Below are 23175 nucleotides of genomic sequence, written 5' to 3'. Positions count from 1 at the left end.
TCTCGGGACCAAAAATCCAAAGTTAAAAAGATTATTTTATTATTATTTTGATGTTCTATCATTAATATATTAGTGCATGAAAAATTTGGTAAGTTAATTTTGACGTTTGTGAGGCCAATTGTGAAAAAGAACTAAATCGCATAAAGTGTAAAAGTCCCAAATTGATAGCTAAAGGTGTTATTTTGTTAGAGAATCAAAATTGGGGGATTTTAAAAGGCAATTACACCCTTAATTGGTAGTGTAGCCGGCCATGAGACATAAGGGAGACAATTTTCAAAGTTTGGTGGAAAGTTGGTAACTATTTTGACCAAAAAGAAATAAAATAGAAAAAAGTTGTCAATTTCTTTTCTTCTCATCTCTTTCCACCGAAAATATCAGCCATGAAAGGGGTTTTGAAAGCTTAAAATTTTCAGCAACTTGAAGCACTTGCAAGTAAGTGATTTTGATAGTTTCTCTTAATGATTTTTACATTTTTGGACTCCTTAAAGCATAAGCTTTCAAATAAGGGGTCTATTTTGCAAAATGATTAAGAGTTTAGAGTTTTTTCATGAATGGATTTGTAGTGTTTGCTGAGTTTTTATGGAAGAAAATGAATCCTAGTTGGGTTATAAACAACTTTTGTGAGATGTGTTAGCATGAAAACACCTAAAGGGGTTATTTTGCATAAGTTGCAAAATAGGTGATAAGTGTGTGAAATAGTGAGATTTTGGAGTTGCTATAAGAGAAAAAAGAGTTTGGATAGGCCTCAAATACATTAAATTCGATAAAAATTGATTTTTAAGCAAAGAGGCAAAATGGTCATTTTGCCAAGATCTAGGGGCAAAATGGTCATTTTACCTAATACATGAATTTTGGATTGCCTAATTTTATTTAGTGACTAAATGAGTGTATTTGGTAATATAGATCAAGATTTTCCAAATTCGAACATAGATCGGGGGAAAGCCAAGCAAAACGACTAAACCAACCAGTCATGTACATTTTGTAACCCGAGGTAAGTTGTATATGAATAATGCAAATACATTGCTAATGGATGTGTCGAATTAAATTTAAATTTAATATAGTATGAATTGCTTGATTGTGAAATAGAGATAGTAGAGTTCCCATTGAACATAGGAAATAAACCGGATATTCATGCCGTAACATTAGGGTCACTTGTGTGAGCTAGTGTAAGACATGTCTGGGACATGCATCGGCCACATTGTGAGAGTCAGTGTAAGACCATGTTCGGGACATGGCATCAGCATTGAGACGAGGGCTAGTGTAAGACATGTCTGGGACATAAATCAGCCTCGAGGCGTAAGCCAGTGTAAAACATGTTTGGGACATGCATCGGCTACAAGGTGTTAGTCAGTGTAAGACCATGTTTGGGACATGTATCGGCCTCGAGGCGTAAGCCAGTGTAAGACATGTCTGGGACATGCATCAGCTATGAGGTGTTAGTCAGTGTAAGACCATGTCTGGGACATGGCATCGGCTTGAGCTATGAGCCAGTATAAGACCATGTCTGGGACATGGCATCGACACTTAACCCATGTCTGAGGCTTAATGAATACCCGGTGATATTCTGAATGGTTTAACGGTGAATGTTATGTTCTTGAGCTAACGAGAAAAGTATAACCGTGTTGTAAATGATATAGGTACTTAATTGGTACTTATGAGATATGAGCTCAATATATATAATGTGACTTGTATGGATGGTAGTAAGCTACACCTATGCCTACTTTGGTGTTATGAGCATGTTGTTTATGGATAAATGTGGTGGTATGCTTATTTATATGTGACTTACTAAGCTTAATGCTTACTCCCTTTCCTTTCCCTTTTTCTTTTAGTGCCGCCTAACTAGCTCAGGGATCACCAGAAGTTAGAGATATCAATCACACTATCAGCTGAAACATTCAATATAGTTGGATTTATATTTTTGAATATGGCATGTATAGGGTTAGAACTTATTATTTTGAGTCTTTGAAAATTGGCCAAATGTGTTGCCTTGGGATATATCCCACACTTAGTATTGAGCTTTGAATGATGGCTAATATTCATTTTGAGTTTATAAAGGATGCATCTTCACGGTTGAATAAATAACTATTGTGGCTGAGTTGATTGTGGAAATCATGCTTGATTTGGTATTGGTTGGCATTTGCATGAAAATAGGTATGCAAGGGTGGCAATGAGGCTTGGTAAATAGCCTTATATTGTCCACACGTGTAGGCACACCAGCATGTGTCTAGGCCGTGTATGACACACGGTCAGCCCCATGGGTGTGTGGTTCGGCTGTGTGTCCCCTGCATGTAAAAATTTCAAGTCAATATGCATGATAATAAACACACGGGCAGAGACACGACCGTGTGTCTCATCCTTGTGGAGGACACGGCCTAGTACACTGGCGTGTGCCATGGTCGTGTGATATTCTGGGGTTGCTGACGTCAAAAACAGAATACCTAAGTTTTTGCACACGGGCTAAACACAGGCGTGTCGTGGCTGTGTGAGGGACACAGGCCATTGACACAGGTGTGTGTCTGGCTGTGTGAAAACCCCTGTAGGTGTGAATTAGAATTTAATTCCACACAGGTGTGGGGCACGGGCATGTTACCCTCCCACACGGGTGTGTTACCCTTTTACACGGGCGTGTGCCCTGTTTTAAAGGCAAATTTTAAGGACTCGGAATGGTTCCGAATAGTTTCCAACGGTCGATTTAGGGCTCGTAGACCCATAATAAGAAGTTTAAGGTAGAAATTGAAAAGGCTTTAACTTGGACCAAATCTCGGTGACTTGAGGTTATTCCAATGCATGAGATCAAGTTAGTTAATGCCTTGTACTCCACCCCAGCGTGGATTACGAGTATAGGGTGTTACATGCATTATTAGTCTTCAATTACTATTTAACAATGGGATGACTGATTTGATCAATTTCTTTTTTAGGTGTCCAAATTAACCAAAAAAATATTTCAGGGGTCACCAAATAGTAACGACCCCTTTTTAGGGTGACTAACGATGTAGTTTACCTTAAAATATAATATAATTTCTCCAATGAAACCTTGGTATGTTGGTTAAGATGGTTATTGAGTATCTAGATTCAAGTCCCACCATGTACAGGTTTGGTCTAATTTTTTTCGATTTTTCATCCACCTTGCTTTTGTATTGGTTTCATATTCTACATTGTAGTTGGTTGGACATTATATTTGTAATTTTATTATACCTCTAAATGTAGTATATTTATGATTGTGAAAGTTAAAAAAAAATTATAATTTTATTTTCATAAAATTTATTTTTTACATTTTTATATAAATTACTGATTAAGTAGCTTTCGTAATGGTATGTAACAATACTATAGTAGAATGACTCCATGTCTAAATAAGGTTATAATTAATAGATAAAAAGCTAGAACTTAATTATAAATTATTTGAGCCCTAATTACATGTGTCTAATTGGTCCCTCCACTAACCCGTTCAAACTAGAAATGAATTGCAATCAGAACCAAATAAATAGAAATAATGAAGTTAGAGAAATATGTCACATTCACAAATGAATATGTTTTCTCACTGAGTATAGAAATGACTTGAGAATAAATTTAACATTTCCAAATTTTTATTTAATTAATTATACTTAAATAATTGAATTTTGAAAATGGACGTAAATTAATTAGTCATTATAAATTCATTGAATATGAAAATTAAATATATTTTCTCGTACATTCTTTTACGGTAAGTTGTCATTGAACGAAATTAGAATTGGATTGAGAAAATTATTCAAAGTTGTCATTGAATGAAATTAGATTGGATTGAGAAAATTATTCAATTGGAAAATTAATTTAATTAATTAATTAAATTAATAATATCTATTTTAGAAATAAAAAAACAAATATTATGCTAGATTAAATTATAAAGTGCTAGGTCAAAAGTTTATGAAGCATATATAATTGAATTCAATACATAAGAGGTCCAATTCCCCTCATTTTACATGTGAGGGATGGTAACCCTAATGTTTTTTATCTAGGGTGTGCCTCAAATATTATTATTATATCAAAAAAATAGTAGAAATTTATTTCATAGAATAAATTTTATTTTCTAGAAATAAAAATTTCTACTAGTTTCTATTGAGAGAATTATTTTCCTACTAAAAGTAATAAACTGCTTTTGATTTTGTGTTTGGTTCTTATTGTTCAATCCCACACTTGAAGCAATTTGGGTAAGAGGAGAGCAGAGAAAATAGTTCGGTTGAAAGTCGGGAATGTTTCAAATTTGTCTCGCACAAAACACAAGTATTTTTTTATTTTCAATAGAATGTTTATTAATATAAAAATCACAAACTAGCTCGGTTTTAAAAAATTTTAAACTTTCACTGTAACAATAAACCATTTTCATAACTAGACTTTTCCAACACATATTACTTTGTTCACGTGAGTTGAGATTTTCAACTAAGGTCTTTAGACCATATAGATTCATATCATGTTTATTTACATTACCATAGTCACTTATATTAAGATCATACTATGTTTTACATAGCATGTTCATTTACAAACCTTGACACTTTGTTTGATATTCAAATCTTAGCAATTCATCACTTGGTCATTTAACATATTGCTTAACATAGCTTACCAAAGTTTATTGAGCATGATCCTTAACCATCCATTCTATTAATAGTCTTAGCATATCAAATTCATTAAGTATCAATTTTTTTTATACGTTGTCGAGCCATCTAACAAAAAAGAAATAGACATTATGCTATTGACACAAGGTAAGCAAGTATAATAAGTCCCAAAGTGAACTTACCTATCAACATGACTAAAATAATTGAAATCTCATCCAATAATCATCACTTTAATCTTTACATTTTCCTTTGCTTGAGTTTCCTACGATTAGCTCTTTTTCTACTCAAAATATACACTACACATAGAAACATTGAATTAATAATTTGAAGTCAACATTAGATAGTCATGTAATGACCATTACACTTGTCGAAAATCCATAAATGCTTAGCTTTTATCAATTAGGCTTTCATGTCTGAAATTGACATAATTCATAATCCTTAGAATTTCACTCTAATGACTTCAATCTCATAAAAAATCTACACAACCTAAAGTTCCTTTCAATTCTCACACTAAGGTTCCTTAAACCCATCCATGGCCATAAATAAAACTTAACCAAACTTTGTTTTCAACACAATCCACTTACATATAAACTTAAAGTCACATAATTCATGCTTAAAATAACTTAATATTCATGATCAAACCTCATCTCTCTAAGTTTCCAAGCATAAATCAATAACCATCTTAAGCTAACACCTCAGTAATACTCATATCTAATTAATGGGTCTCATTTATCCATCAATTTACACTAAACATCCATAAAAAATTTAAAGGAAAAACCATCCTTACCATGGCAATTGATATACGGCAATGGTGAAGAGAGCTTGAAGAATTTCCCTTTCTTTTCCTTTGGAGGGTCTAAGAGAAGAAGATAACATGAATGTTTCTAACTCTCTCCCACTATCTCATATTGATATATACTTAACTAATTTTATTTAATTTTAATTATAATTTTGTAAGGTTATGATTTCTTCTCAACATAATTAGTGGCCTTCAATGGCATGAATCAAGAGCGCACCCACTAAGCTTATAATAAATTCGGTTTAATTGCTTTCAAGAACTCCGTTTAACTATTCCTTACATTCCTAAAATTTTGCTACTTTCTCAATTTAATCCTTTCACATTAATTGCGAATTTTTCAATTTAAATTTCTTAATAATTCTCGTCTCTATTTTCATACTCTTTTGGTAACCCCTTGATTGTATAACAAAAATTTTTCTAACGGTTCTATTTGACAAATTACGGTCCAAAACCAAATTATTAGATAATGTTGAATACTGTGGGTCGTTATAATTCTTGTTTTCTTACAAATCCATCCGTAAATTATTTTACCATTAGCACATCATTTAATTCCCGATATCTTTCCTGTTGTCATATTTAATTAATAAATGTTTTACATTTAACCGACACTCACATTCGAAATTTCATTTACCTGATCACCACTATTCTATGGCTTTCGACATAGTAAATTTTGGGCTTGAAAATTAATTACAAATTATTAGGAACTTTAATTATATATATTTAATTGGTCATTCTGTTAATTCAACATAATCTTAAACAGAGTGCATTTGAATTTATACATTGATTGAATAAAAATGGATGAATAGAGAAATCGATTGCATGACTATCCACATGAAATGCATTAAAACAAGAGACGACTTAATAATTAATTTAATTTTTTTAAATTATTATTTAATTGTCTATAATTAAATAATTGGAGTTTAGAGTAAAAATTAAATTAAGTAAACATCACAGTTTTACGGAATGAGACAATTATATTTATTTACTTATAAATTTTGATATGCGTCGTGATTTAACGAAATTAGAATTGCATTGAGAAATTAATTTAATTGAGTTAATAAATTAAACTTATTTTAAATAAATAATATTTTAAAAATAAAAAATTAATTATTGGGTTGAATAAATTATATGAATTAATTTAAAAACTAGATAACACACCTAATTATACCCAGTACATGGAAATGTCAAACATGCCCATTTAACACATGGTGGGTGGCATTGCTAGTGTCCTAGAAGGGATGGATGCCGCCACCGTAGTCTTAGAGCTTTCTATTAAGATATTAGTATTTTGTCCTTTGGTGTTCTAGTAGAACTCGTGTTTTCTCCTTATAAATAAGGGCTTTGGCCTAAACCAAAAACATATCATCTTGACCATTATTCTGTCCAATTATAGTGAGATGTATTTCCCAAGTAAAATTCTATTTTTTGTTAGAACTCGAGTTAGGTTTCTATCCTATAGAGAGATTTAATTTTCAGTGGTGATCGGCTTGTATGATTAGAGTCCAGTCTATGAGTAAATCGAGGGTTCAAGAGCAACAAATCGAGGGTTCAAGAGCAACAGATAAATTTTTGTTGGTTGAAAGTTAAGAAACTAAAAAGATCACTTAATTGAAAACATAAATATTAATTTAGTAAAATTTAATATTATAAATAACTCAAAAGAACAGTTTTAGAAAAAAAAATTAAATTCCTACTGTGCAGCAAAGTTGATTTCAAAATTAAAATTTTCCAACATCAAATTTTGGCACAATTGACAAAATATTAATTAAATCAAATATTTTTCCTATTCTTTTTCTTTCTCCTTTACCCACTTATTTTTCTTTCCTCTTCTTCCTCCTCCTCTCGACGCCCTTTTCTCTCCCATTAAAGCTCTCCAAAAAAGCAATCAGATTTATTGATACAATGATCGAATATTGAATTGTCATCACCAATGCACCCCTCCAAAGAGAAATCTTTGCTGCAGCTATCACATTCATCCATTAGTTTCCCCAAGGGAACTAACACAACTAGATTTATAAGTTCTCTTCCATTAGCAACAATCAAAGTAGCAATGAGACTTGTCTTGAATTTCTGATGAAACAAAATAGCTTGAACTTTTTATGTAAACCACCCATTTTAGATGAAACAAACATCTTTAGGTTTTTCCATTATTTCGATTTATTTATTTTAATTATTTTTTAAATTCTTTTAATTATATGAAACTGTTGCGGAAAGGATCGATTCGAGAACTCCGATATGACTACAAGTAAATTGACCGGAACGAAAAATAAAGTGAACACAAGGATTTACGTGGTTCGGCTTTAATGCCTACGTCCACGGGCAGAGGCGAAAAGAAATTTCACTATAACAAGATGAAGATTACAAGTGTTTTACACTCAAGACACAACCCGAGAACCTCACAACTCTCAACCCCTATAGAAAACCCGAAAGCTAAAATCCTAGCTTTCAAAGAACAAGCTTTGCTCTCTCTTGGTTTGGGATGATTAATATGGCTAATGAACCTCTCTATTTATAAGAGAGTTCAAGGACATAATTGTCCAAAACTTTGGCAAAGATTTGTGGTTGAAAATGGACACCAACAACCATCCACTAATCCACTACCACCAACAACCCACTACCAACAACAACAATCCACTACCAATTTTAAGCCATTTCTTAACAAATCTCCACCTTGGCTTGAAATTTACCAAGCTGAACATCATAGTGAATTCCTCGAACTGGATCACCTCTTCCAAACGCCTCTCTGGCGCTAATCAATCCCGAATACCTATCAAGTCCAAGCAATGCTTGAACTTATATGCAGGGATCACCTTAGTTAACATATCTGCAGGATTCTTCTCGGTAGCAACCTTGCTGATAACAATGTCACCTTGCGTAACATGTTCCCGAACAAAATGATATCTGACATCAATGTGTTTGGTCCGTTCATGAAACATCTGATTTTTAGTCAGATGTATGGCACTCTGGCTATCGCAAAATACAACAGTGAAATCCTGTTGTAAACCCAAACTGCTTACTAGACCTTTCATCCACAATGCTTCTTTCACTGCTTCTGCTAACGCCATATATTCCGCCTCAGTCGTAGATAAGGCTACGGTAGACTGTAACACAGCTTTCCAACTAATGGCTCCTCCAGAATAAGTGAAAACATAACCCGTCAGAGATCTTCTTTTGTCCAGATCTCCAGCATAATCAGAGTCCACATAGCCCGTGACACTGCTAGTGCAGTCACTCTGATCATATACCAAGCATAAATCTGCAGAACCTCTCAAGTACCTGAGAATCCATTTCACGGCCTGCCAGTGTTCCTTGCCAGGACAACTCATGTATCTGCTGACCACACTAACTGCATGTGAAATGTCTGGACGAGTGCAAACCATTGCATACATCACGCTTCCAACTGCACTCGAGTATGGAATGTGAGACATTTGCTGCTTTTCTTCATCAGATTGTGGTGACAACTCTGCAGAGAGTTTGAAATGTGGTGCCAACGGAGTACTCACAGTTTTCGCTTTATCCATGCCGAAGCGTTGAAGAACCTTTTCAATGTAGTTCTTCTGCGACACACGAAGCTTGCCCGCCTTGCGATCTCTGTGAATATCCATGCCCAAAATTTTCTTGGCAGCACCCAGATCCTTCATCTCGAACTCACCACTCAACTGCGACTTTAACTTGTTGATTTCCGACATGTTTTTGGAAGCAATTAACATGTCATCAACATACAGCAACAAATAAATGTGCGAACCATCTGAGAGCTTCCGATGATAGACACAAGCATCATAGTCACATCTTGTGTAACCATGCTGAATCATGAAGCTATCAAACCGCTTGTACCACTGCCTTGGGGATTGTTTCAATCCATATAAAGACTTCTTTAATAGACAGACATGGTCTTCTTTACCAGGAACTGTAAAACCCTCTGGTTGACGCATGTAGATTGTTTCCTCGAGCTCACCATGCAAGAACGCCGTTTTTACGTCAAGCTGCTCAAGTTCTAGATCAGACTTGGCCACCATGGCAAGTAATACACGAATGGAAGAATGCTTTACGACTGGGGAGAAAACTTCATTGTAGTCAATCCCCTCTTTCTGAGTGAAGCCTTTAGCAACCAATCGTGCCTTGAATCTAGTTGCTTCAACCCCTAGGATGCCTTCCTTTTTCTTGAAGACCCATTTGCAACCAACTATCTTCTGGTTACTTGGCGGCTTAACCAACTCCCAAGTATGGTTCTTGTGAAGAGATTCTATCTCCTCACTCATAGCAATTGCCCACTGTGCCGACTCATCACACGTGACAGCCTCATTATAACTGGAAGGTTCTATACCAATGGACTCCGCCACACTGAGCGCGAAAGACACCAGATTAGCGTAACGCGGATTTGGTTTGATTTGTCTCTTCGTTCTTCCAGTGGCAATGCTATATGGTTTTTCTTGAGGTGACTCATCTTCATCGGAATCTTGCACCTCAACTTGATCATCCTGGACTGAAGTACCTTCCGTAGGAATTGGAGCGTCCACCTGACACTCCACCTGCTTCTCAACACCGTGATCTCCCATTCTATCTGACTCCTCCTTTTCCCGGGAATTTGTGGTGGATCGAAGCATGGATGACTCATCAAAAGTCACATCTCTGCTGATGATGAACTTGGACGAAACCGGATCAGGACACCACAACCTGTATCCTTTCACCCCTTGGCCGTATCCAAGAAATATGCATTTCTTCGCCCTCGGTTTGAGTTTTCCCTCATTTACATGAGCATACGCAGGGCAGCCAAACACTCTTAAACCAGAGTAATCAGCAGGAGAACCAGACCATACTTCCTCAGGAGTCTTCAGCTCAATAGCTGTTGACGGAGATCTGTTAACCAAATAACAAGCAGTATTAACAGCTTCAGCCCAAAATTCTTCACCGAGCCCAGCATTTGATCGCATGCAACGAGCTCGCTCCAAGAGAGTTCTATTCATGCGTTCTGCAACTCCATTTTGTTGTGGTGTTCGACGAACAGTGCGGTGTCTCACTATTCCTTCATTTTTGCAGAACTCATTGAATTCACCTGAGCAAAACTCCAAGCCATTATCCGTCCGGAATCGCTTGATCTTCTTTCCTGTTTGATTTTCGATCAAAGCTTTAAATTGCTTGAAGTTGATGAGAACCTCATACTTGCTCTTCAGAAAATACACCCAAACCTTTCTTGAGTAATCATCGATAAAGGTAAGCAGATATCTGTAACCACCTTTAGAAATTGTCGGAGAAGGCCCCCAAAGGTCAGAATGGAAGTAATCCACTGTGCCTTTTGTCTTGTGAATCCCAGTGCTGAACTTTACCCGAGTCTGCTTACCGAAGACGCAGTGCTCACAGAAATTCAACTTTCCTGTACACTGCCCAGACAATAATCCTCGTTTGCTTAGCACCGATAAGCCTCTCTCGCTCATATGCCCGAGCCGCATATGCCATAACTTCGTGGTGTCAGAATCTAGATCATCTGATGATGACACTCCCGCAACACCTGTAACCGAGGAACCATCGAGGAAGTAAAGGCCCCGCTCCAAATTACCACGTATCACAGTCAAAGCACCCGAGAATACCTTGAGAACTCCACCTTCAGCAGAGTACCGAAAGCCTTTCTTGTCCAACGTACTCAAAGAGATCAAATTTTTCTTCATTTCTGGAATGTGCCGAACATCAGTTAGGGTTCTAACAATACCGTCAAACATCTTTATACGAACTGTGCCAATCCCCATGACTTGACATGCGTGGTCATTTCCCATTAGTACTGAACCAGAATGCTTCTCGTATGTTGAGAATGCATCTTTCGAAGTACTTATATGAAATGTAGCTCCCGTATCAAGAATCCATCTCCCACCAGCGTAAGAGTCGGATACTGCAAGAACGATCTCGGCATCACTTGAAGAATCTGCATCAGCTACATTCGCACGATCATTTTGTTGCTCCTGTGATTCTGATTTCTCCTTCCTTTTCGGACAATCTACCTTCATGTGCCCGTACTTCTTACAGTAGTAGCACTGTATTCTCTTCTTGGACTGCGATCTAGGATGGCTTTTACTTGAACTTCCACCCTTTGCCTTGGATCTTCCTCGAGCAACCAAGCCTTCGCCTTCATTGTTTTCGACCACCTTACCAGTGATTTTCTTCCTCAACTCACTGGAACTTAAGGCATTTTTCACCTCCTCTAGAGTCAGGTCATCACGACCGTACATCATTGTATCAACAAAATTCTCATACGAGGGAGGCAAAGAACACAAAACAATTATTGCTTGGTCCTCATCATCGATTTTGTTATCGATATTATTCAAATCCATGATAATGGAATTGAATTTATCCAGGTGCTGGGAAACAGGTGTACCTTCCTCCATCTTCAGGGCATAGAGTCTTTGCTTGAGGTAGAGCCGGTTCGTCAATGACTTCGTCATGTACTTGCTCTCTAACCGGAGCCACAAACCGGACGCGGTTTTCTCATCCGCTACTTCTCGTAGCACTTCATCTCCTAGACATAGCAGAATAGCACTATGTGCTCTTTCTAGCATGTCATCCTTTTGCTCTTCCGAAAGCGTGCTTGGTAATTTATCTTTACCAGACAATGCTTTTAGCAATCCTTGTTGAACCAGCACTGCCCGCATCTTGATGCGCCATAAACTGAAACTATTTTTCCCGGTAAATTTCTCGACATCATACTTAGTCGATGAAACACTTGTAGCCATAATTTGGAACCTTTGAATGAATGATAATATTTTCTTCCTGATGTGAAAGATCAGACAAAGCTGCAGTCACAGGGCAATTCAGAAAATATTATCACTCCTTCAACTACGCTCTGATACCAATTTGTTGCGGAAAGGATCGATTCGAGAACTCCGATATGACTACAAGTAAATTGACCGGAACGAAAAATAAAGTGAACACAAGGATTTACGTGGTTCGGCTTTAATGCCTACGTCCACGGGCAGAGGCGAAAAGAAATTTCACTATAACAAGATGAAGATTACAAGTGTTTTACACTCAAGACACAACCCGAGAACCTCACAACTCTCAACCCCTATAGAAAACCCGAAAGCTAAAATCCTAGCTTTCAAAGAACAAGCTTTGCTCTCTCTTGGTTTGGGATGATTAATATGGCTAATGAACCTCTCTATTTATAAGAGAGTTCAAGGACATAATTGTCCAAAACTTTGGCAAAGATTTGTGGTTGAAAATGGACACCAACAACCATCCACTAATCCACTACCACCAACAACCCACTACCAACAACAACAATCCACTACCAATTTTAAGCCATTTCTTAACAGAAACCAATAATTTATTATGCTAAACCAATAGTTTGTAAACCACTAATATTTTTAAATAACTTTAAATGAAGAAGTACTGACCTCTACTCTCCTAAATTCGTAGCAATTTGTCAGTGGATCAATACCATCACTACACAAACACTTGTTAATGGTATCCACCTTTAGTTTTTAGCAACATATTTGCTGTCAATGCATGTAGCTTTATCCTTGATTTCTTGAGTTTAAAAGCTTCTCATTGCTTTTCTCATCATCCTTAAACCACTTTAAAGCTATAAGATTGTTGATCTTAATATTTTAAATGTCCCGTTGGTGGAGTAGGAGCTTCAATTTTTGTGGTGCTTTGCTCCACGCCCCCGCGCATATTCAACATGACTATTTTTCTAGTAACTAAGAATGTTAGATAGTATTGTAATGAGCTCAACTCTATACTCACTCAAATAAAACTATAATTTTGAGTTGCCTAAGCCTGAAGTAGAACCATCTAGGAAATTCCTAAAATACCAAAAATAAGTGAGGCGTTAATATATTATTTAATTTAAATAAAATTAAGGGTAAATTATACTAACAGTCACTCAACTTTAGGGTAGCTAACAAAATAGTCACCTAGGTTTCATGTCAGTCACCTAACTTTTGAAATATAATAAAACAGTCACCAACGTTATAAAAAGGTGACAAAACAGTCATTGACTAACAGTTTCCGTTAGTGACTTAACAGAACAGCTAATGTGGCAAGTTAACTGGTTGATGTGGCCAGTTAACTTGCCACGTTGGATGAAGAAATTAAAAAAAAACCTTAAAAAAACCCCTTTAACAGAGAAGAAGAAGAAGAAGAAGAAGAATAGGAAGAAGAAGAAGAAGAAGAAGAATAAGTTGCAAAGGCCATCAATTAAACCACTTAACGTGAAAACATTGGGCATTAATCCTAATTCCAGCATCTCTTTATGCAGCCGGAATGCTTCCTTGATATTACCATTTTTACAATACCCATTAATCAAAGTTGAGTAAGCCACCACATCCGGAACAAGACCTTTGATAACCATTTCGGAGTAAAATCCCACGACAGCTTCCATGTTTCCAGTCTTGCAATAACCATCAATCAATGTAGAGAAAGTGATAACATTTGGTTCTACACCATATTCGTTCATTTGAGAGCATATATCCAAATTAGCCTTCTCCATGTTCCCCACTTTACAGTACCCATTAATTAGGGAATTGTAAGTCACAGAATTAGCCAAAACTCCATCTTTGTTCATTTTTTGCAATAAAAAACTCCCTTCCTCCACTTTACCAACAATACAAAGACCCTTAATCAGTATGCTATAAGTGATAACATCAGGCAAAATTTCCAACTTCTCTATTTCTGAGCTCAACTCCACTACTTCAGAAACATTGCTTACCCTACAGTAGCTATTAATCAAAAAATTGTAGACAAAAATATTGGGGAAACCACCATACTTGACCATACAAACAAAGTAGCTCCTAGCTACCATCAGTTCAACCATACAACCATACAAACAAAGTAGCTCCTAGCTACCATCAGTTCACCCACCTTACAAAGTCCATGATTAAGATACGAAAAGTGACAATATTTGGTCCCAACCTATCACTGATCATCATCCTGTATATTTCCAAGGCTTGTTCGACTCTATCCATCTTGAAATATCCATTCATCAAAACATTTTAAGTGTACAAATTTTGAAGGAAATAACCCTCTCTAATCAATCTAAACATACGTTCTGCCTCCAACATCTTACCTTCATTACAAAGTAACTTTATGACAGTAGTGTAGACGACAACATTGGGTGGAATTCCTTTCATCAACAATTCATAAAACTAGTTGTGTGCCTTTAAAACATCACCTTGACAACAACAACAATTTATCAACACCCCAGAAGTAACAACATTAGGCAAAAACCCTCGTGAAAGCAATTCCTTATAAAGATCCCACATGGAGTCAAACCTGCCCAACTTAATTAACCCATCTAAAAGTGCATTACAAGCCTGCATTTGAGGGAAAGTTTTGATATTCCTATAAACCCACAAGGCATCTTCTGCTGCTGTTGCTGCTTCTTCTTTTCTTCTTCTTTTTCTCTATTAAAGGTTTTTTTAGGATTTTTTTTCAATTTCTTCATCCAATGTGGCAAGTTAACTGGCCACATTAGCCAGTTAACTTGCCACATCAGCGGTTCTGTTAAGTCACTAACAGAAACTGTTAGTCAATGACTGTTTTGTCACTTTTTTATAACGTTAGTTACTGTTTGTTATATTTCAAAAGTTAGGTAACTGAAATGAAGCCTAGGTTACTATTTTGTTAGCTACCCTAAAGTTGAGTGACTGTTGGCTTAATTTACCCTAAAATTAATGATAATACTCTAAAATGACATACTTTTATGTATTAATTGCATATATATTTTGAGTATGATCCTACTAGTTTGGGCTTTTTATGGTTTTTTAACTTGTAGGGACTAAATTAAAGGCAAACGAAAGTTTGGGGGAAAAAAGTGAATTTAAAGACAAAATGGGTCAGCATGCGAAATAGGGAAGAAATGGTGTCGAAAATACAAAGTGCAAAAGACTTGGGGCAAAAATTCAAAGAAGAGATTTATGAACAGAAGACTCTATTTAAATTTAAATTTTATTTTTAGCATTATTGGTAAGATTATTATGATATTATTTAGATTTAATTTTAGATTGTATTTTTATTTATCTTTTAAGAGTTTAAATAGGAACAAACTACGTTTTCTATGTACTATAAATAGCGGATAGAATGACATGAATATTCACTCATCATTTTCTGTAAAAAAAACTCCTCTCTAAAGCTCTTAGCCTTTTTTTTCATTTTATTTTTCAATAAAATTTGTTCCATTAAACTTATTTTTTTTTCCCGAGAAGTATGAGCCACTAAACTCATTTAGCCAAAGGTTATCGAGATTCCTCAAAAAAGGTTCATGAGGCTTAGAATCCGTACTTAGCCTTCTCAACGAGTATTCATCATTTCTCCGCATACGGGACTGACGCTTTCGTCCATGTCCTTCCAAAAGTGATCTTTTCGTCTTGTACAAGGAACAGCTGCTTTGTATGTATTGGGAAGGTTGCACAGTTAGTTCATTAACCTACTACGTTAGAAGTTGTCGAGCCCAAGAGACGAAATGGCGTGTCATTCGCCATTGAGAAATGATGATATAGTGTAAGACGGTCCCACAAAAGTGACGGTTGGCTAGAGTCAGGTTCCTCTAAATCGTAAGGCTAAAATTTAAATGGAGCTAGTGGTCGTAGGCATCCTCTTCAACTATAACTGGCTTATTCTATCATGAGAAGGATCACCTAAAAGCCTAGGATTGAACCTAAGGAGGATCGAGCTAACCGGTGGCTAGTATCCCTCAAATTGAAGAATCTCTTTCCTAAATTCTGTTTCTTTTTACAATTACAATTTTTAACTCGTCCATATTTTTAATTCTATTTTTTTTATTTTTCCCAGGTATGTTATTTTTCTTGGGCATGACTGTGTCCAAGATTTCGAGGAACAAGAAGTTGTAGCAATCCAGTCCCTGAGAATTTGACCCTACTTCTTTTATACTATTCTTTGTTGTTATTTTATAGGGATAAGCTAACTTTTATGCTTTCACCGACACACCAAATTTTGGCATCGTTGCTAGGGACTAGCAACATACTAACCTTATTTCTTTTTCTTATGACCAGATCTGCCCCAGAAAATCTTGCGTTTGATTCAAAAATAGAAAAGACTGCGAGAGTTAGTTGCAAGGAAATGAAGCTATGGAAAAAGAAGTCAGAGGTGGTAGGAATTTAGAGTAACCCACCGCCAGAAATAGAAGCTACAGAAAAAGCAGTCAGTGGCGGTAGGAACTCAGAGTAACCCACCGCTAGAAATAGAAGCAGGAGACGAAGTTGAGTCTAGGGTTAACGAAAATCCTACTCAAACACTAGAGAATGAAAGAATAGAAGCCCATCCACTAGAAGAAGTGCCTAGCGCTAGGGTTAATGTGAACCTGAATCTAGCACAAAATCCTACGGCTCAAACGATTTTGCAATTGGCTGAAGCTCTTGTAGAACAATAGTCATTATGCATTGCGTATCCTACTATGGATACTAATTTCGAACTAAAGTCAGGATTAATCCAGTTGCTGCTGACTTTTCATGGATTACAAAATGAAAATCCACACAATCAACTAAAAGAGTTTCATATGGTTTATCTTAGTATGAAACCTCAAAGCATAACTGAAAATCAAATCAAATTGCGTGCTTTCCCTTTTTCCCTAGCAGATTCTTCTAAGGAATGGTTATTTTATCTACCTCCTGAATCTATCACAACTTGGATTGATCTTTCCTGTTTGTTTCTCAACAGATTTTCCTAGCATCGCGTGCAGCTGAGTTAAGGAGGGAGATTGTTGGGGTAAGGCACAGAGATGTGGAGTCTCTTTACGACTATTGGGAGCGATTTAAGAAGTTGTATACAAGTTTCCCACAACATGGGATAACAGAACAATCTCTGCTCCAATATTTCTATGAGGGCTTGAAGCCCAAAGAAATGAATATGATAAATGCCGTAGTGGAGGGGCATTAGTTAACATGAACCCCCGATAGACAAGGGACTTGATCACCACGATTGTTGCAAATACTCAATAATTCCAAGCCAATCTTCAACCCCCTAGAAGGGTTCACCAGTTAAGTAATTCAACTTTAAAAGATAAAGTTGATAGACTTATTAATATCATGAATTCTCTTTTTCTAGTAAAAACAGGAATGACACGACTATATGGAATTTGTGCAACACCCAAACATACAACAGATGCATGCGTTAGTATGTGTGATGATACTATGGCCCATTTGGATGCTATGGAGAATTTTCTTGGACCACCCCAAAAGCGATATGACTCTTACACTAATACATATAACCCAGGATGGAAAGACCATCCTAACTTGAGTTATGGGGTTAACCTACGGTATAACCAGCCATACCGAAATCGGTTTCCACAACAAATGTGAGATTCAGGTGCCTCTCTAGAAACCATGATCAATAAATTAGCAGCTAATATGCTTGATTTTCAATAGAAAACTTATGCATCTATAAGAGAGTTGACCACATCAATTGAGAAAATGAACTTACAAGGAAAACTACTGTCACAAACGGAACCTAACCCAAGACAAAACGTAAATGCAGTGACGTTACGGAGTGGAAAAGAATCAGAATCAAATCGTAGCAGAAATCTTGATCAAAATTCCGCTCAAGAAAAGCATGAGAACGATGAACAAGTCCAAATGAAATCTCCATTGCCCAAAATTCAACCCTCATTTTGAAAACTATTGAATCAACATCGAAAAGGTAAAAAGCACAAACAGATCCTTGAAACATTTAGAAATGTCGGGATTAACATACTATTTTTGGATGCTATTAAACAAATTCCGTGATATGTCAAGTTCCCTAAGGGACTTTGCACCAACAAATGAAAATTAACTGGAAATAAAAGAGTAAATGTTGGTGAAAATGTATTTAGGGTGTTGCAGCAAAGGATGCCAGTAAAGTGTAAAGATAGGGGCATGTTTGCAATACCATGCAAAATAGGCCACTTAGGAATAAAAAAGTTATGTGTGATTTAGGGGCCTCCATAAATGTAATGCCTTTTTCCATTTATGAATCACTTAACATGGGTTTTTGATGAAAACAAGTATTATCATTCAATTGGGGGACAGGTCTATTGTACATCCCAAAGAAGTCCTTGAAGATGTATTAGTAAAAGTCAACGAACTTATCTTTCCTATAGACTTTTATGTAGTGAAAATGGAAGAGGATAACACTCCTAGGTCTTCGGACATCTTGATGGGGCAACCTTTCCTTAGTCCTGCTAGCACTAAGATTGGTGGGCGTAAGGGAACCCTCACGATGGAATTTGATAGGGAGATCGTGAAGTTTAACGTTTACGACGCTATTAGTCACCTAAGTGAAATCTTGAACGTAAATCGTGTCGACATAATTGACTCATTAGTACGAGAAACTTTTGAGTCACCTTATGAAGATAAACTTGAAACGTTGTTTGATGATTTTGATTTAGGATTTATTTACGAATCTGTTAATGAATTGTTGTCTCCTATGAACACTAAACTTCTACCTTCTGTTGTGCAGACACTAGTTTTGAAATTGAAGCCACTTCCCGAGCATCTCAAATATGCATTTCTGGGAAAAGATAATATCTTACCAATCATAGTTTCAAATAGACTCTCTAAGATCGAAGAGGAAAGTTTGATACAAGTACTAAAAAAATCATAAGAAAGCAATTGGCTAGACCATCGCCGACTTAAAAGGGATAAGCCCCTTAACATGTACATACAATATTTACTTGGAGGAAAATACGAAACAAAAGTGAGAGGTGCAAAGACAATTGAACCCAAATATGATGGATGTGGTAAAAAAGGAAATAATTAAGCTGCTAGATTCTAACAATAGATGGGTAAGTCTGGTGCAAGTCGTGCCCAAGAAAACAATTGTGACAGTAAAGAAAAGTGATGAGGGTGATTTGGTATCAACCCGTGTGCAAAATGGGTGGCGTGTTTGCATTGATTAGAGGAAGTTGAATTCTTATACTAGAAAAGATCATTTCTCTCTTCCTTTTATAGATCAAATGCTTGAACATTTAGCTGGAAAAACTCATTTTTACTGTCTTGATGGATACTCAGATTTTTTACCAAATCTTAGTTGCACTAGACGACCAAGAGAAGACCATTTTTACATACTCAATCGGCACATTTGCATACAAGAGGATGCCATTCGGGCTTTGTAACTTGCAGGCCACCTTCCAAAGATGCATGATGAGTATATTTTCTAAATATGTAGAAAACATTATCGAAGTTTTTATGAATGATTTTACTATGAATGGGAACTCTTTTGATGAATACCTTAAAAACCTCACAATAAGTAGATGTATAGAATTTAATCTTGTCTTGAATTACGAAAAGTGGCATTTTATGGTAAAAAATGGTTTAATTTTAGGACATATAGTTTCAACTAAAGGGATTGAGGTCGAGAAGGCCAAAACTAACATTATAAATTCTTTGCCATATCCCTCAACTGTAAGGGAAATTTGTTCTTTCCTTGGCCATTCAGGGTTTTACAGGCACTTTATAATGCACTTCTCAAAAGTTGCTGGACCACTATGCTAATTGTTGCAAAAAAGATAAGAAATTTAAGCTCAGCCTAAAATGCAATAAAGGCTTTTGACATAAACAAAATTTGTTTCTGCTCTTATAGTACAAGCACCAAATTGGAACTATCCCTTTAAAATCATGTGCGATGTAAGCGAATGAAGTGTGGGGGCGGTGTTGGGGAAAAAGATATACAGAGAGCCCCATGTCATTTGGTATGCCTCAAAACCCCTAGATAATGGACAAAGCAACTACACCACTACAAAAAAAAAAACAACTTTTGGCTATTATATTTGCTTTGGATAAATTTTGGTCTTATCTATTGAGATATAAAGTGATTATTTTTTCTGACCATATAGTCTTAGGTATTTGATCGCGAAAAAGGAAGTAAAATCAAGGCTCATTAGATGGATTTTACTGCTCCAAGAATTCGACATTGAGATTTGAGACAACAAGGGATGAGAAAACTTTGTGGCTAACCACTTGACTAGGTTAAAAACACCCTGTGACGACACTCTTATAAAGGATGAGTTTTCTAATGAGGGCCAATTTTTGGCTAAAGCATATTTCCCATGGTATACGAATATGGTAAACCTTCTTGCTATAGGTTCATTACCCACTAGGTTAGCTCGTCTCTTGAAAGACAAGTTTAGAAGAGAAGCTCAATATTATATTTGGGAAGACCCATACCTATGGAAATATTGCTCGGATCAGATAATAAGACGATGTGTTCCGGAAACTGAGGTAGCTTCTATACTCACTTTTTGTCATATTGAAGCTCGTGGAGGACATTTTGGCCTTAAACGGACTGCTCATAAGGTATTGGACTGTAGGCTATATTGGCCCACAATTTTTCGATATGCATATGATTTTTGTGAATCTTGCGATAGATGCCAACATACAGGTAACATAACTAAATCAAATAAAATTCCCCTATCCTCAATTCATGTATGCGAGATTTTTGACGTGTAGGGCATCAACTTCATGGGTCCGTTTATTTCCTCATTTAGAAATGTGTATATAATTCTTGCGGTAGACTATGTTTCTAGGTGGATAGAAGTAAAGTGTACTCGCAATGAGAATGCTAAAACTGTCATGGAGTTTCTAAAACGAACTAAATTTTCTAGGTTTGGCACACCTCGAGCCTTGATCAGTGATCGTAGAACCCATTTTTGCAATAGATGTAACACCCCTAACCCCTCTTCATCATTAGATTAGGGTCACGAGCATTACTAACACGTCATACAATTAATCAATCATAATTACACATTTATATACTAGCCATTAACAATAGAATATATAGGAGTAGGTCACAAACAAATCAAATTATATCATACTAGAATATTATAAATTCGAATAACGATTCATGCTATGCAATGTTAAACTTAGTCTTCCACTTTTTACACTCTTATCACTATTTATCCCTTCTTGAATGTCAGAATTCGGATACATACAAGACTATTCCAATTATTAGCATCAAATAATTGGTCCATACTTTGTCTACAATTATCTTTTTAATTTATCTTCGATGATGCTAGTGGAATGCACTTAATTAGGTTTGTTAATCCACCCCAATTTAAAGTAAAAGTTACTCTTATAGCCCTTATTACGAGTCTACGAAACCCTAAAAGTAGTTTAAAAATAGGTAAGGACTAATTTGAAATAATTCTGGAAGTTTAGGAAATAATTACAAATATTATGATTTCAAGGGGCACACACCCCTGTAGCCAGGCCTTGTAACTCTCTAACTTGGGTCACACACCTATATGTGTTGCCCATGTGTGACACACACCCGTGTGACTAGGCTGTATGCATCCAAAAGTACCTTAAAACTCAAGTTTACTATTTCTTATTTACTTGGGCACTAAGCAACTCAATTACCAATCATTTAACCTATCCAAAACATGATTAAACATGCCCAAAATACACAAAAATCATCAGCTAATATGCCTAACTAATGTACCCTCATTGGTACCACATTTTATATGTTCAAATACATCAACAACACATCAAACATTTAAGACTTTCATTCATATCAGATTTACCATATTTTAACTAACGTTCAATTTTCGAAGTTACCAAATATGAAGCTAAGAACATACCAAGCATTATGCTAAGCTACCAAACTTTAACTATCACATATCAAAATATAAACTAGGCTAACTTACCAACATAGCCTCAACCACAAACATATACAGATTTAACCATCATTTTACTAGCAACTAAGTTAACTACATCTTATAAACTATATCAACAAAAGACTCCCTAGGTACATTCCATTACAAAATGAAATATCACCACACTTGAGCTCAAGGTTTGTGACTTGATGTTGAGTCGGTGACATATCAAACAGTACCTAGCTTGCGCATGGAAAACAAAACCACACGCTGAGTAAAACTGAGTGGTATTTCTATAATATGAATAATATAAACTTTATATAAGTATTTGAAATGAAAAATGCAACAAGTAAGCTATGTTCATGTGTTTCAATTCAATAGTATAACTTTTTCTCATTCCTTATTCACATCTACTAAGATTTTCACATGTTCAAATATATAAGTATATATCAATGGCATTTCATTTAACATTTGAATACATCATTTCATGCAATGGCATGATTCATATATTTGATCAATACTTGAATTTATTCAAGTTTCACATCTCAATTTATCATTTCATATTTCATTTCTCATCTCATAATCATTTCCCATATTTTCCATTTCAATATTTTCTCATCTCATACTCATTTCTCATCTTTGCCATTTCAATATCAATTACATAAATTGTTATTTTACTTTCCCCCATTAACACGACACGGACTCGGACGGATACACGAATCCAACCAACACACCAGTTTGGCACCCAGTGCCTCATTAGATAAATCCAAAGTAAAAATTGCACCCAGCGCTATATAAATTAGCACCTAGTGTTTCATTGGTTAAACCGAAGCAAATTGACATTGAAAGCCACATTGACTTGAGGTCAAAGTAATCCCTAAATTATTCCTATCCTATGGTATGCCATCTATATCCGGCTCAGCCCGATACGATTAATAGGGATTCATTTCACTTTTCAATACAACTAATGTCTCAATTTCATGAATGTATATCATCGCATATAAGCATATATTTAATTTCATAATAATCACATTTTTCTCGATACACATATATTCATAATCAATATATTTCATAATATACAAAACCAATCCATTTTATTTCAATTATGAATTTAATTCAATCCCAAAGTACTAAAGTACTCACCTCAAATGCTTACAATTTGCAACCAATTATATATGCAATAATCTGCTATTTAATTCTGATTATAGAAACACAAA

At 35.8% G+C, this 23175-nt stretch overlaps 1 protein-coding gene across 1 annotated transcript; it reads right to left on the bottom strand.

Annotated features, from left to right (window-relative positions):
- Nucleotides 1-7248: 7248 nt before the first annotated feature.
- LOC121210041 (pentatricopeptide repeat-containing protein At5g61400-like) lies at nt 7249-14176 on the bottom strand. The gene is made up of 2 exons (XM_041082117.1): nt 13595-14176; nt 7249-7455 (listed from the first exon to the last, which is right to left on the bottom strand). The coding sequence occupies exons 1-2, from the start codon at nt 14174-14176 to the stop codon at nt 7249-7251; spliced, it is 789 nt and encodes a 262-aa protein (XP_040938051.1).
- Between the last annotated feature and the right edge of the window lie 8999 nt (nt 14177-23175).

The sequence above is a fragment of the Gossypium hirsutum genome, chromosome A11, assembly GCF_007990345.1.
Source record: "Gossypium hirsutum isolate 1008001.06 chromosome A11, Gossypium_hirsutum_v2.1, whole genome shotgun sequence".
In the NCBI taxonomy this organism is placed as follows: Eukaryota; Viridiplantae; Streptophyta; class Magnoliopsida; order Malvales; family Malvaceae; genus Gossypium; species Gossypium hirsutum.
This window is presented reverse-complemented; position numbering and strand designations above follow the sequence as displayed.